This window comes from Solanum stenotomum, chromosome 12 (assembly GCF_019186545.1).
Source record: "Solanum stenotomum isolate F172 chromosome 12, ASM1918654v1, whole genome shotgun sequence".
NCBI classification, from domain to species: Eukaryota; Viridiplantae; Streptophyta; class Magnoliopsida; order Solanales; family Solanaceae; genus Solanum; species Solanum stenotomum.
This window is the reverse complement of record NC_064293.1, coordinates 13385379-13402816: the sequence shown is the minus strand read 5'-3', so window position 1 is coordinate 13402816 and position 17438 is coordinate 13385379. Positions and strand designations below refer to the sequence as shown.

At 35.3% G+C, this 17438-nt stretch overlaps 1 protein-coding gene across 1 annotated transcript in view; it reads right to left on the bottom strand.

Annotated features, from left to right (window-relative positions):
• The window catches only part of LOC125848530 (autophagy protein 5), a 20321-nt gene extending 5865 nt beyond the window's left edge, over window positions 1–14456 (bottom strand). The window contains exons 1-4 of the mRNA XM_049528414.1: window positions 14214–14456; window positions 11341–11465; window positions 9169–9235; window positions 1048–1137 (exon numbers count right to left, since the gene is read on the bottom strand). Coding sequence (XP_049384371.1) covers window positions 1048–1137; window positions 9169–9235; window positions 11341–11465; window positions 14214–14333 — 402 coding nt within the window. The 5' untranslated portion in view covers window positions 14334–14456. The remainder of the gene's footprint in view (window positions 1–1047; window positions 1138–9168; window positions 9236–11340; window positions 11466–14213) is intronic.
• Between the last annotated feature and the right edge of the window lie 2982 nt (window positions 14457–17438).

Here is a 17438-nt window from a genome sequence, read left to right as displayed (position 1 = left end):
GGTGTTAACTTGATACCAAATTTAACTTACTTCAATACGACAGAATTATAGATACTCTAATATGTTCTAGATACTCTAATATGTTCTATTTTTTGATATAATGTACGTGAGCACAGAAATATACAATTTATAGTCACATAAATTCCTCAGATTTATTTTATCTGCTACCGGAAGGCACATTTTAAGATAAACTTAGTACCTATTCTATAAAAGGGGGGGTATACAATTTTTAGTCACATAACTTTCTCAGATTTATTTTATCTCACAAATTTTAAAAGCCTTTTCTTTTTTTTAGTTTAGTATAGTATTCAACTAAATACCTTCGCATAAATTTGAAGGGTGTAATAGTACTGGTGACACGGTGGATAGAGCTAGTGTTATCAAAAGCAATAAGTGCAGAAAAACTCTAAGGTCCGTTGGGGCTTTAAGCGCAAATCGTAAACAAAGTGTGGGCTTTAATGACAAAGGCGCAAAGGGAGAAAGAATACAAATATATATGTTTAGTCCAAAACTAGTAGTTTATAAACATGAATGGCAAACATATGAACCAAGAAATTAAAAAAATACTATTAAGTGGAAAATCAACTGTTTGGTGTCACTTCTTCAGAAGAGGTTCATTGGCAAGAAAAAGTATGCCTTAGAACTTTGATGATGACACTGAAGCACACATTAAGCGAAGCGCTCAACACGCTTTGAGCCTCGCTTCAGGGATTAAGCGTGCTTTAAGCACCCTTTTGACACTGGGTAGAGCCCCATTTATATAATTATGAAATAGCCTACCAAATCTCACTTGCAACTAGATATATCCACTATCAAAATGATCCAGCACCAGTAGGACACAAAAGAATAAGGTGTGATCAAACTTTTACAAGCTACAATGTATCTTGTAATTACAAGAAAAGATCCGAACAACTTTACTTGCTCAGTACCAACTTGGTACTGAGATTTGTTAATGAAATCTACTTTTTTTGAAACTTACTTTAACCTATCAAAAAGAAAAGAAAGAGGTTAAAAGTGCAGAAGCTAACAAAAGAAACTATACCTCACCTCTTTAAATGAATTGATAAAGCTCCATTTTACACTATCTTCGCTGTCACAGGGTGTTAAAACATTTCCAGGATATCCTCTAAAATGTACCTGCAGAGAGATTTCACGAAGGTGTTGCCAATAAACTAAGATGCATCCCTGATAATATAATAACTTGTTTCATTAACTAAAGCATGCTACAACATCATAAAAGTTAAGTCCAAAGTAACAAGGTGGTTGGATTTTGTAAGGCCGGTTTGAAAACCCACTTTGTAATTGGAATTGAGTGTAAATAGGTGTAATGGAATTTAGTGCAAATAGGTGTAATTATAGACTTTTTTTATGACCATGGTGTCATTGCCAGCTTTCACGCACCTCGACTAATTCCACAGGATACCTGCCACCTCCCACTAGGAACAAGTATTAGGTAACTCTGTCCACCAAGGCTAGGACGGGGGGGAGAATCACCAAGTGTTTTTTGTCTCCGCTAAGTTTTGAACCTGAGACCTCAGGGTTCTCAACCACTTTATTGACCACTAAGCCACACCCTTAGGTGCTAATTATACAGTTTTGGTATGTTTGTCTGAGTTTGACCGAGTAATTACTTGGCCAGGATGTAATTAGGTGTAATTGAGGGAGTAATTACACTCTTCAATTCTTAAAAGGGGGTTGAAAATTGCTAGTAATTACATGGTGTAATTACAAGGTCATTATCTTCATTGTTTTATTTTAACTTTAATTTCTATTCCTTTTAATTTATATTTTATTTAAAATTCTTTTTCATTTTGATATTCCTTTTTTATTTTTTCAAATATATTATACTAGTAAAATTACCCGCGCTTTGCGCGTGAATTCAACATCACGAAATTTATAAAATAATAATTAAAATCTATCAGTCATTAAAACTAAAAAGTTATATTATCTTACATACAAGATTACGTTGTAACAAACATTAATAATGTAAAGGAAAATAAAAATTATAACATCTTATAATTTATCATTAATAACATAAGCATAAATTAATGACTGTAAAAATACATACTAGGATCTGTAACATAAGCAATGGTGTCAGTGAGCCGCTCAACAAGAGCAATGTACACGAATATTTAATTGTGCAGAAGAAGAAGAGGAGGTTCAGAATTTTCGTTGTTTTAAAATGGGAGGAAATCCCTCTATTTATAGATAACAAAGGGTAGTGTGAACAAATGTTTATTGTGCCTTATCGGAAAGGTTACAACTATTTGGAAAAGTTGCAAGTTGCAACCCTTCGGAAAGTTCACAACATTTCATAAAAGTCACAACTTTTCATAAAGTAGCAACTCTTCATTAAAGTCGCAACTCTTCGTTAAAGTCGCAACTTTTCATAAAAGTCGCAACTCTTCATAAAAGTCGCAACTTTTCATAAAAGTCACAACTTTTCATAAAAGTCACAATTTTTCATGAAAAGGGAAGGCTAGTTCTGGAAATAAATAAGTTAAAAGGGAATTCTGGTTTGTGGTGGTGCCACGTAGGCGAACCTAGGGTTCTCTTTTATATATATATATGATTTTTACATTGTTTATCTTTCATTTCTTTATTTCTCATTTCCAAACTCACTTTACGTGCTTCCATATAATTTCTCATATTTTGTTTCTTTCTTATTTATTTATTTTATTTTCTTCATTTTGCTTAGTTGTGTTATTATTCTAAATTTTTGAAACTATACCTCATATTCATAGAAACAACAAGTCATCTCCAAACTTGACTTATAATGATTGCATTAAAGTTGGATTTTCTTGTTGAATGAGGTTATAGAGAAACTTAACATATACTTGGTGATGACAAAATTTGTAGATTATTTTTTATCAAACATTTGAACAATGTTATGAAGTTATGGTTGTAATTTTTTTTGGTCAAACATGTAGTTCATGATATTTTGCAAATTGTGTGTGCTAAGTTAGAATCTTTATTAATCAATTCAACTAAAATATTATACATTTGGAAATTGTATATCAATAATTTATTGCAATATTAGTTACAAATTTACAATTATTTAACACTATATTTTAAAAAATTAATATGTATATACTTAGTGTGAGAAATATATGGGGAAAATATTATTGAATTGTTGTTCTAATTATTACATAGAGAACCCTATTTATAGACACTATATAATACAATTCCTTACCAAATAGGAGACTATAAACTATTCCTATTTTGTGTAGGATTGTGTTTACCTATTCTATTCTAACACTCCCTCTCAAGCTGGTGCATACAAATTATATGTACCTAGCTTGTTACAAATGTAATTAATACGAGGACCGGTGAGAGACTTGGTGAAGATATCTGCAAGTTGATCATTTGACGTCACAAATTTGGTAACAATATCACCTGAGAGTATCTTTTCTCTTACAAAGTGACAATCAATCTCAATGTACTTAGTCCTCTCATGAAACACTGAATTTGATGCAATATGAAGGGCCGCTTGATTATCACACACAAGTTCCATATGACCGATTTCTCCAAACTTCAGTTCTCCAAGCAACTATTTGATCCAAACTAGCTCACAAGTTGCTACAGCCATTGCTCGATATTCTGCTTCTGCACTGGATCGAGCAACCACACTTTGTTTCTTACTCTTCCATGACACCAAATTACCTCCAACTAAAACACAATATCCGGATGTAGAACGTCTATCAAAGGGTGATCCTGCCCAATCAGCGTATATCCGGTGATATGCTCATGGCCTTGATCCTCAAAGAGTAGTCCTTTACTAGGAGCTGACTTTATATATCGCAGAATACGAACAACCGCATCCCAATGACTATCACAAGGAGAAGTCATAAACTAACTTACAACACTCACAGGAAAAGAGATGTCCGGTCTAGTCACCGTGAGATAATTCAACTTTCCAACTAACCGTCTATACCTTTCAGGATTACTGAGTTGCTCCCTCTGTTCTGGAAGGAGTTTAACATTCGGATCCATAGGAGTGTCAATGGGTTTACATCCTATCATTCATATCTCCTCAAGAATGTCTAAAGCATACTTGCGTTGAGAAATAATAATACCTGATCTAGACTGAGCAACTTCAATACCAAGAAAATACTTCAGTCTACCGAGGTCTTTAGTTTGGAAATGCTGAAAAAGATACTGCTTCAAATTAGCGATACCAACTTGATCATTGTCGGTGATAACGATATCATCAACGTAAACAACCAAATAAATACACAGATTTGGTTCTGAATGCCGATAAAACACAAAGTGATCAGCGCCACTACGAGTCATGCCAAACTCCTGAATTACTGGGCTGAACTTTCCAAACCAAGCTCGAAGAGACTGTTTTAGACCATAGACTGACCGACGCAATCGACATACAAGGCTACTAGACTCCCCCTAGCAACAAAACCAGGTGGTTGCTCCATATAGACTTCTTCCTCTGGATCACCATGCAGAAAAGCATTCTTAATGTCCAATTAACGAACGGCAGCCATAGATAGAAAAAGATGGACTGATGCTATTTTGGCCACAGGAGCGAAAGTGTCACTATAATCTAGCCCAAATATCTGAGTATACCCTTTAGCAACAAGGCGAGCCTTAAGTCGATCGACTTGACCATTTGGACCAATTTTGACCGCATAAACCCAACGACAACCAACAGTAGACTTACCAGTAGGAAGGGAGACAAGCTCCCAAGTACCACTCGAATGTAAAGCAGACATCTCATCAATCATAGCCTGCCTCCATCCAGAATGAGAAAGTGTTTCTCCTGTAGTCTTAGGGATGGAAACAGAGGACAAAGATGATACAAAGGCATAATAGGGTGAAGATAAACGATGATAGCTCAAGAAAGTATAATGTGGATTAGTATTTCGAGTAGATCGTATACCTTTTTGAAGTACAATCGATTGACTAGCAGGAGGCAAGGCCGCAGTGGGAGCAGGGTCCGGCGCATGACATGAATCATTTGAGACTATTGCTGGACGTGGACGTCGATGGTAAGTTAGGAGTGGTGGCACTACAACTAGAGATAGAGAAGATACTGTAGGTCCCTCAAAAGTCGGTACAGGTAAGACCTGAGGTATGGGCAAGACCTCAGAGATATTAGGATGATCAGAAAATGTGTAGTAAGGTTGAGATTCAAAGAATGTTACATCGGCAGACATAAGATATCGGCGGAGATCATGTGAATAGCAACAATACCTTTTTTGAACTCGAGAGTAACCAAGAAAGAAACATTTAAGAGCACGAGGGGCTAATTTATCTTTTCCTGGGGCTAAGTTATGAACAAAGCATGTGCTCCCAAATACACGAGGAGGGATAGAATAGAGATGTGACTGAGGATATAGTATGGAATGTGGAACCTGATTCTGAATAGAAGATGAGGGCATTATATTAATTAAATAGCAAGATGAAAGGACTGCATCACCCCAAAAACGCAGCGGAACATGGGATTCAATAAGGAGAGTGTGAGCAGTCTCAATGAGATGCCTATTCTTTCTTTCCGCTACACCATTTTATTGAGAAGTGTATGGACAAGATGTTTGGTGAATAATTCCTTGGTCAGACATAAACTCCTGAAACTGGGATGATAAGTATTCTAAGGCATTATCACTACGAAAAGTACGAATAGAAACACCAAACTAATTTTTTATTTCAGCAAAGAAACTTTTGAATATAGAAAACAACTCAGAACGATCTTTCATTAAGAAAACCCAAGTAAATCTCGAATAATCATCAATGAATCTAACAAAATAACGAAATCCTAAGGTGGAACTGACTCTACTAGGACCCCAAACATTAGAATGAACTAATGAAAAAATAGACTCTAAACGACCCTCAGTACCACGTGGAAATGTGGCACGAGTGTGTTTCCCAAGTTGACACGACTCCCAATCTAATTTGGATAAACTAGATAAACTAGGCACCATCTGTTGCAGTTTAGATAGACTCGGATGCCCCAAACGTTTGTGAATGAGGTCCAGAGGATCTGTAACAGGCATGCTGTGAAGGTATTTGAAGAGGTAAGATAATAAAGGCCTTGTGATTCATGTCTTGTGCCAATCGTCTGTCCCGTACTGCGGTCCTACATGAGAAAAAATCATCAAAAAAGGTTATGCCACAATGTAGGGCACGTGTCAAACGACTAACAAATGCCAAATTAAAATTAAAATTAAAAGGAGAACCAGGGACATAAAGAACAGGGTCTAGAGTGACAGAAGATAGGGGTGTGGCTTTTCCAACCCCTTTCGATTTTGTTTGTATCCCATTGGCCAAAGTAATAGCAGGAAGAGATTGTGAATAAACAATATCTGACAGAAGTGATTTGTTACCAGAAACATGATCAGAAGCACCCGAGCCCATGACCCATGATCCATGAGTATTAGACTGTGAAACACAAGCAAAAGAATTACCCGCAGCAGCAACATCATGTTGAACAACCGAAGCTACTTGTGGAGACGTTTGCTTCCTTGCTCAATATTGAAGGAACTCATCATATTCTGATTGAGCATTATGGGATGGTCGATCAGGTGGAGCAACAAATGCTTCTTGTGAAGATGTATGCTTACTTGCACGATTACGAAGGAACTCATTAGTTTCCTTTAGAGTAGCAGGATCAAAACTGGGTGGTGGACCATGCAAATTATGACATATGTCACGAGTGTGTCCAGACTTATGACAATAACTACACTTGGATCGAGGTTTTCCAAGACGACCTCCTCCTCGTCGATTCTCCATAGATTGATATGCTCGTTTTTCTATGGTTTGAGATGCGAGAGCAGATGAGTCAATGGTCGGTGATGAAACTACTTTATGGCTGGGAGGCACGGCAAGACAAGTAGACGAGAGAATAATTCATCAACTGTAGGAATGGTAGGACTAGCTAAAATCTGATCACGCACTGAATCATGGTAAGTAGAAAGTCCAGCAAGTGTAAGAACTAGAAACAACGTATGTCTGTGTTCTTGTTGTTCATCCACATTTGTAGTGATTGGCATCAATGTGTCAAATTCCTCCATGACTGCTTGTACCTGTCCCAAGTAAGTAGACATATCGGATTCTTGTTTCTTTAAGCTAGTCATTCTAGATATCACATCATAGAATCGAGATATATCATTAGTATATAAAGCACGAGCCTTTTCCCAAACTGAATAACATGTTTGGGATGAGCGAAACAAGGGCATCAACTTGGAATCGATAGATCGCCATAGGAGACTACATAATTGAGCATCAACCTTCTCCCATTGTGCTTTGACTTTATTATCTGTCTCACTAGCCATTGCCTTTTCATCTACCACACAAGTATTGTTAGTTAAGTGATCTCGAACGCCTTGCCCCTTGCACCATAACTCAATCGAGGAAGCCCAAGCTAAATAGTTTAGCTTCCCATTAATGGTTCTGAAGTGATCATAGCACTTGAGCTACCTATATTATTAGAGCCAAAAATATCAATCCCTAAAGACATATTATGAATTTAGAGAGAGGAAAAAAAAAAAAGACAAGGATGGTCGGAATCTGGAAAAAAAGGGTGCAGTCGCCGAAAATTAGGTCTGACTGTCCGAAACTAGTCGGAATAAGAAAATAAATATACAGTCTGCCTCAGAATGGAGAGGCGACCTCAATGAAAAAAAATGGGTCGAAAAAACTGGCCGGAAAGTGTCGCACTCGCCGGCACGTGACGCGCGTGGTGACGCGAACCTGCAGCTGCCGGCGGCGCGTGGGGGCACGTGACAAGGTAAAAGTCAGAGGATCCCACTGGGGTTTGCTCGCCTGAGTGTTCCGCACCTCGTGGTGGTGTGGGTTTTTGCACAGCACTTGTAAAACAAGACAACAATGCAAACCAGCCATTACAGTCACCGGATTCTGACTTTTTTTTAATTATTATTATTATTTTGGGTAAGTTTCTCACCAATGCTCTGATACAATGTGAGAAATATATGGGAAAAATATTATTGAATTGTTGTTCTAATTATTACATAGAGAACCCTATTTATAGACACTAAATAATACAATTCCTTACCAAATAGGAGACTATAAACTATTCCTATTTTGTGTAGGATTGTGTTTATCTATTCTATTCTAACACTTAGTAATAGGTAAAATTGAATAATATCTAACTATGTAATTACACTTGTGCAACCATACATTAAGTTTGTAATTACCTTATGAAAAAATAATAGGTCAATTGAAATGAAGAGGTATATAGTTTATTTTAACTTAAAAAGCACCATCATTTTACAGTTTTACTGCCTCTCTTGTTTCCTTCTATTCTTCAAATGAATCAAATCGTAAAGTGTCAAACACATAAATAATTGTTGTATTGAGATAATAAGCTTATATGTTCTACCAAAAAAATGTAACGGGCCATTAATCCAAACGGATTCAAAATCTTTAAGAATATCATCTGCACAAGAGATGCTTCATGCAGAAATCGTACATTAAGTGATCAATTGACCATATAATATATTTCCATCCTAGCCATTCACTTCTCCTAGAATTATTTTACAATTAGAATGCTTTTGGCATAAAACCAAGGGAGAGGATAAGGAAGGGCAAGTGTTTGCAATCTTTATCTGTTAAGAGACAACATTTAGCTTTCTTCAGTTGATGAAGCAAATAGCTTTAACCCCCGTTTTCTCAAAACAGAAAGGTGAAGTAAAAGAAAGCAGATTAGTGATTTAGTGGGTGTTTGGATTGACTTATTTTTAGTGGCTTTTGGCTTTTAAGTTGTTTTTTAGTTTTGAAAGTGTTGGGGTAACTCAAAAAGTGCTTTTAAGCACTTCTTTAAAGGCTGAAAAAGTACCGAAAAATGTCAAAAGTTGGGTGTCCTCAACTTATAACTTTTAGCTTTTGGCTTATAAGTCACTTTAAAAAAGCCCATCCAAACACCCCCTTAGTCATTAAGACATTAAATAAACTTCATATATTGGTATCAATTGCACCCTCAATTTAGTCGACAAGTGGGGGCTTGAGAAAAAAGATTATGTGATGGATTTCATGTCTGCACTTCCACTTCTTATTTGTGCTTGCTAAATTCTATAGAATCAAGCTATGTTGCCACTTTCTAGTACCCTTCCTCAGAAAACTTCAACAAATACGGTGTTACTTTCAGCTAAAAATTCCACATAGCTTATTAGCTTATAGCAAAATAAGTTGACATACCGTCAGATTCCAAGGCCGTTCAGGTTCTGCACAAAGAAGATCAAAGAGTACCCCAGTAGGTATATACCTGAAAGAACACAAATATCCATCAAAAGAAAATATTAATCGCATTACAAAACAAATATAGGGACAGCCAAACACTCTTAAATGAGAAAAACAAGAAAAGCTAAGAAAGACTTCCAACATGGTATCATCCTCTTCAGGTTCTTCAAATGTTATTCAAAGAAGATGTTCCAGAATGAATAAGTCAATTCATGATGATCAACTGCTATACATTTGAGCTGTGGATGCCAGCTAGTGTTCTAAATGACATAGTTGGCTACTATCAACAGGCATCAACATATAAAGAGAATGTATGACAAGACTGCTTTGCATGCATTGGGACAAAAAAAGAAAAAGATAACTGGATGATGTGATATGTGACGACAAAAGCTGTAAAGACAACTCCCTGCCTACTATGTACTTGGGTATGCCTGTAGGTGCCAAGTCAAAGGCAATGAGCATTTGGAACTCATTGATTGAAAAGTGTGAGAAGTTAATTAGATGGAAATCTCAGTACATCCCATAGGTGACAGAGTCACTCTCATCAACTCTGTTTTGGATGCTCTTCCAAGTTCCAACCTACATGATGTCTATCTTTCCCATTCCTGATGGAGTGATACAAAGATTAAACAAGATTAGAAGAGATTATCTTTGGAAAGGGATTAAGGAAAATGACTCTACTGTTCAGCACTTGGTCAAATTGAACAAGGTTCTTTGGGGAAAGAAGCAAGGGGGTTTTAGGAGTAAGAAATCTGAAAATGCAAAGCAAGGGACTTAGACTGAAGTGGTTATGGAGATACTCAGCCTCAAGCATACAGGGGTAAAGTAATTAAAGCTAAATAGGGAGAGGAGAACATATGGATGACAAAGGAGGTATCTACACCCTATGGTGTAAGTCTATGGAGGTCTATCAGAACATTTTGGCCTTTTTTGAAAACAACACAACTGTGAGGGTAGGCAATGGAAGTAAGACCTTTTGGGAGGACAAATGGCTGGGACATGCTAGTTTAAAGAACCTTTTACCTGAGATGTATGTTATGGCAGTACATCAACAAATGAGTTTGGCTGACAGTTGGACACAACAAGGACAGAACATCCAACTAGAAGGAATTTTAATGACTAGGAAATTGTAACCGTCACAGAATTTTTCAAAGCTTTGGAAGAGTTCAAAGGGGCAAAGGATGAGGTTGATAGACTATGGTGGAACAAAGATAGCAAAGGCATGATTAAGGTGAACTCAGCATACAAATTTTTGAACCAAGGTGGACAACAGCCACCACAATGGCCATGAAAACAGATCTGGAATACAAAAATCCCCTTCAAGGTGGCATGTTTTACTTGATTACTGGCAAGAGAAGTAGTCCTGACACAAGAAAGTCTCAAGAAGAGGAAGTTCTTTATGTGCTCCAGATGCTATTTGTGTGGAAAAGAGGTTGAGATGGTCAGTAACAACCCAACTTTGGAGGATTTTTATCAGCCTCAGGGGTATTGTTTGGACTATGCCTAACAGAATCACCCACCTTCTCTACAGTTGGAAAGAGGTAGGCGTGGGAGCTTCATACAGAGACCGATGGAGGATTGTCCCAGTCTGTATTTGGTGGAAAATCTGGAGAGAGAAATGCTAGATGTTTTGAGAGAAAAAGTTGCGATCTTGAGAAGATCAAATTGAACTGTATCAGACTTTTTTATTTCTGGTGCAAACAGATGTACCTAGAGGATACTAAATCAATTATTGAGATCCTTCGCTCTTGTTAGATTTTAGATTCAGATATCGTGTTTTGTTGATATGTTGTAATTATGGCTTCAGTACAATCCATGTACTGGTTTTAGTCAATACATACAAATGTTACCTTCTCAAAAAAAAAAGTTGTAAAGACAAGAACTAGATAAACTGAAAAAAGAACTGTAGCATATTTCTGGAGTATATGATTCTTAAACAAGAAAAAAATCAAACATTGCAAACGTTTAATCTCGAATAAAAAGATCCTGAATACATCGAGTGAACTCATTCATGTATCAGTGTATACAATTGTTTCGAGCAGTGGAATATACTATAACGACTCAACAATTCAACCACTGAGAAATAAACTCATGACCAAGATACACTGATTGGCATGAGAGTATGCATACCATTTGAGAGGCAAGCCATTGTACTCAAACCATATGGTATCTACACCTGGAGGAAGTGAATTACTGAAGAAAGGCTTTACTTTTTGTGCTAAAAGAGGCAGGTACCCAATTCGAGGAGCTAAAATCTGCAACACGGAACACCATCAAATATAAAAAATAAATTAGTTTTTTGTAGATTATAAAAAATAAAATATCTCTCTATATATATATGTGTGTGTGTGAGAGAGAGAGAGAGAGAGAGTCTGGTGGTGAGGAGGGGGGGATATCGGGTTATTATGCATTCATTCATGTGTCTGGTATAATAACCATGACAGTGCAGTAAACTAAGTAGCTGCAGAGGACAGCTGATTTCAGTCTCCTAAGATTAGAATCATGATGAAAAAGATAGGAACCACAAAAAAAAACAGTTTCTCTTAGGGAATTGTTGGTCTTTTTTGACCAGAAAGAAATTTAACGAGTATGGTCTACTGGAAATTGGAATTAAGAGTGAAAATGCTATTTGAACCTGATTGTACTCAATTCCAAAAAGAGTTAATATTTTTGTTTGGGATTTTAGCAGAGATATTCCTACTTTAATGTCGCAGCCCATTGGCAATTTTAGCAAATAACTCAAAACACTTAATATGGAACTCATATTTATCATATCAACATATCCTGAATGCCTTTTGTATTTCTTCTTTTTTTAATAAAGTAAATAAACTCCATTAAGGTTTAGGTTTAACAAAAGCAATGTATACTAGTATACCCAAAAAATATAAAACTACAGATAAATATGTTTTTCTACAAGAAATACCCATCTTCTATACAAAAAGGCACTTCATGGGAGCACACCAAAAGAAAGTAAGGGATAAGAAGCTATGGCCTCACATTCTCAAAATTCATTATTACCCCCTCAAAAGTTCTCATTTTATTTCTCTCCAAATAACCCACATGAGTGCTAGCTGAGCAACATTCCAGCTCAATGCCTCTTCCTCCTTTTACCACAATTCCAGTTGAACTTGACTCTTTGACAGTGTTTGGCATCACCCATGATATGTTGAACCAATTAAGTATGTCCCACCATAACCTCAAGGTAAAAGCACACAATGTAGAAGGAGATGATTACCATCTTCACCAGCCTCCTTTCACATGAAACACTAATCGACATAAATGACGTTTCGCTTCCTAAGATTCTCGTTTGTTAAGGTCACCCTTCTAGCTGCAAATCAAGTGAAGAAACACACTTCCCTTGAAACTTTTGGAATCCAAATCGAACTACTTCCACCATCCAAATTTATGTGAAGGTGTTGACTAAGCATGGAGTTTAAGAATGAACAAAAGATTTTTGAAGTTTGTGGTTTAAAACAAGTCATAGATACTTGTGTGGCTGTAAACTATCTATTTTAAGGTAAAATGGAAAGTTTAAAATTAAATTGTTACCAAAAATAGAAAGGTGTCACTCTTTGTGAAACTAACTAAAAAAAAGTCACATAAACTGGGAATATAAGGGTAGACAGCCTCCTCCCAAATTAATAGCTTTTCATAGACAGACTTATAGAAATGTTACCTTTCTCAAAAAAAATAGACAGACTTATAGAAAAACCTTGCAATTCCCCAAATCCCACCTCCGTGCATTATGGCAATAAAATGTCATGCTTTGTTTGTGAAGCAAATCTAACAATTTTTGGAACTCAATCACCTCCCAATCATGAAAATTTCTCCTTAACCTGAAGTCCAAAAATATCTTACCACCCTGTATTATCCGAATTTTGTGGATAGTCAAAAATCCTTATGACATGATATCTATAAATTCTAGGAAATCCTCTTTTAAAGTGTTGTCCCCACCATGCCCCCAACAACTAACTGTCCTCCCGACTCGTAACCTAGAATGATACAATTCCACTAAATTTTACCCATCCTTTCATAGTGTTAGTCCTTAAACCATATCCATAGGAATATTTACATCTTTAGTTCTCCACCCTCTTTCCATAGCCCCATATTTGTCCACTATTATCCCTCTCCAAAAAGCTTGTTCCTCCGGCCCGAATCTCCATAACTATACCAAATAATGCCTTATTGAAGGCCCTTAAATCTTTAACTCTAAACCCTCCCTAACACTTGGGATATGTCACGATCTCCCATCTAACCGAATGAAACTTCCTTTCCCATAACAATTTTCTTTGGTGCCAACTTTTCTGTAACACTGACTGAAGGACGCAACAAGGACGTAAAATATGTAGGAATACTGAGAAAGTGCTCTTAATTAGCATTTCCTTCCCACCTTTAGAATGTGCCTATGATAAACATATTAGACATGTAAATCATATGTAGCAAAAAGTAAATCCACTTTCTTCCTTGAAACTAGGTTTCGGTATTAGCCCAAATACTAATGTAAACCACAAATCTCAGAACCTCACATTAAAAAAACCATCAACATTATGTTACATTTCCATAACCCACTTTTCAAACTTTATTTCAGTTTCTAAACTATCAACAGCAATTCCCCGTGCAACTTCAACCCCTAATATATAGGTCAGACGTGGGTGCTGGCAATTTATGACCAAACCATCATTTATTTCCCTTTCCCAATAGTTCAACAGTGGTTCCCACTTACCCCAGCTAATCCCTGATCCAACCCGAGCTGGATTTCAAACCAATCTTTGGCGATCAATTCACATTGAAACATTCTATCCCCTTCCCAATGAATCATCAGGGTTTCTCCAGTTAGCCAGAATCCCGATCCATAGATTGGAGGTGTAGTGTTTTACCACCACTAAAGCAAAGAATTGATTCAAAAAAAAAAAAACGCATGCACATTCATCAAAACGAAATCGATGAATAAGTGGTAATAATAAGGCAATTGAAAGCATTGTCAAGATTGGAAAAAGGAGTACCATAGCAGGGGGAGGAGTAGGGAGAGTAGTGACTTCGGATTCATGAAGATGAATCTGCAGAGGAATTGCTCCTTCCCATATATATTTCTGTGCTTCAGTTCCTTCTCCTTTATTTTCCATTATCTTCAATTCACCCTTCTCTTCTCTTCTCTTCTTCTGCACAGAGAAAGGTAATAGTCGACCTTCTCTCCAATAACTTTACTTCTTCAACGATCACCGGTACCGTGAAGTCAGACCTATCCTTAATTTTAATCTATATTTAAATATAGAATTCTCGACATTCAACTTCAATCTAATTCTTTATTTTACTCATTAAGTAACATAAAATTTTATTCTTTTCAAATTCTTCATTTAATATAAAATTATATTTTATTCTAAATATATATTAATGAACAATTCAAATAAAAGTGAGATTATTAATTAAAACAATTACATAATAAATATTACATCATCGTAAAATTTATTTTAAACTTTTACATAAATACTTAACTTTAAAACTATTATGTTGCTCCCATAAATGTTCTATTAATGCAATGTCGTCCTTATAGTTTTTATGTGTAGCTAAAAACAAAAAAGCATCTTGTATCCAATTATTTCGTGTACTAATTTACTTACTCTATTCGATTTTGAACTATTGCATCAATTATTTCATGTTCATTAAAAAGTGTAGTTAATAATTTATTACTATAACATAAAAATAGATTGTTTGAATTATCATGTAAATTTGTGCATTCTTCATATTGAAAAATAATTATTAATTTTAAATTACATATTTAAAGTGATGACAAATTTTAAAAAATTAAATTAAAAAAATTGTTAATTCGGGATAGAAGTAGTATAATTATCAATAATATGTTTTTAGATGTTATATTACTTAAAAAATAATTATAAATATTAGAGACTTAATTAATAGTCTTATATAATATAAATAATATTCAAATACTTTCAAATTACATATTTAAAGTGACATTTTTTTGAAAAAAATAAAATAGAAAAATTATTAATTCGGGTGGAAGAAGTAATTTGTCAATAATATATTTTAGATGTTATATTACATTGAAAAAATAATTACAAATAATAAAGACTTAATTAATGATATAATAGAAATAATACTAAAATAATCAAAAAGTGAAATAGAGAAGTGAATAGTAGTTCTCAAAATTACTCTCTACAAAATAGAGGATAGAGAGCAGTGGCGGAGCTAGAAATTTCACAACGGGTGTACATAAATAAATAAAGCAAGTAAATAAATAAATAAATACTCATGAACATGCTAAGAATAAGGCAAATATTTATCTCCCACATCAAAATCAAAGAGGCAAGCTTGCGTAAAATTGAACATTACTCACAATTAACTCAATGAACATTAAAAGGTATTTGTTTATAGGAACAAGAATTAATTAAAAGGAAAATGGGAGGGAGGAAAACAGTGATGGCATAAAGGAACGAGACATGAAAGCTTATGTCATTTAATCACAAAATACCCAACTAAATCAACTATTTAGATAATATCTTTATTGGACAAAGGGAGTAATTAATAATACTAAGTGATGCAAACAATAAGAAAACTAGTTACTGCCAAGCATGTGACTTCCTAAAGAACAAGAAAATCTCTTCTTTTTTTTTTATCATGAAAGATATCACTCATAAGGCAAATCTAATAGGCCTACTATTAACAGAGAACATATATACATGCATTTATTAGATTAACTTCAAATTGCATGACTCTTTACTCATAAAATTAAATAGGACAAATATGCCTTAAGCCAAATCACAACAGACAACCTTAAGACTTTTAAAACTTATTGAAGATGATGCTAATAACCTGATAAGAGACATGGAAGGCTTGATGCTTGCAACACAAAACAGAATATAGACAACAATAGATCCAACAAATAAGTACCAATCATGAATGTGTCAACAACAAGGCAAACCCAATTTCACACAATAAGGCTACTACTTTGTTAGACAAATTCAAACCCAAGCTATCAAGACATTACCTTGAACACCAAGGAATATCAACAGCCAGTAGTAGAGAAAATAAGATTTAATAGTAAAGCAACAACATTCTCCTTTGATCAAAACAACTTACTTAGAGTTTAAAAAAAGACAACATTTGAAACTCGGAAACCCAAACAAGATAACATGCTGAGGCTATCAAAAAAGGAAAATAGGCATCAACTTTGAAAGAAAACAAGAACAGGAGCAAGCTGAAATCTGGAGAGCAACAGAACCTCGCACTAAAGAAAAAGAAACTCAACGGCAAATAGTAAACATTTTCAACTAAAGTTTAAGCAAAATGGAGGCATAAACTCGATTAAAACGGGGTATGCTAGGCAGTAGCACAGTCATGGGATTCAGAAACGGAGAAAACCAGTTACTACATCAACAAAACAATCGATAAAACGACAAACAACCTGCATATTAGTTAGTTAAGATTTTGCCTCTATTTGGAAAAGAAAAACAACAATAACAAATATCGATATGCTGAAAACCGAAAAGAGGCTACAAGGAAGAACCAGCTACATTTTCGAAAACTCTAAGGAAGTAAATAACAAAAAAAGGACATACCAAAGCAACATTCATAGAACTAAGACCAGCAGATCCATTAATCCATTCGAAAGCTTTAAAGATGCTCAAAGATTGAAAAACAATCTCAATCAAGTTAAAACTTTCAATACCCCGCAAAAAAGACTTAAAACTACTAACCATTACACTCGAAATGCAGAGAACGAGTCGACATAGGAATCAAACAAACAACAAAAGACATCATTCCAGCCATCCTAACAAATATCAACTGAACGAGAACAAAGAACAAGAAGGAAACAAACTTTGGACATTATAATCAAAGGGAAAAATCAAACTCTTAATCAAAGGCATTCTAGGCATATGTTCTATGCTTCAACAACTAAAATATATCAACTCGAACCAAAACGATTGATCCCTAAGCGTCAACAGTAAACCAAAGAAGAAAAGAAGCATTTGAGCGAGGAAGAACAGGTAAACCAAAGAAGAAAAGAAGCATTTGAGCGAGGAAGAACAAGAGTCAACAGTAAACTTCTTATTACAAACAAAATGCCAGCTAAAACGAGTTAAGGTCAAAATGAAGTTACCTTTTCGAGGGGGGAGCGAACTGGAATTACGAGCTTAACTATGAAGCTTCCACCACCAACCTCGAAAAATTCCGACGGAAACTTGGATTTCAAACAGATGATGCCTAAATTT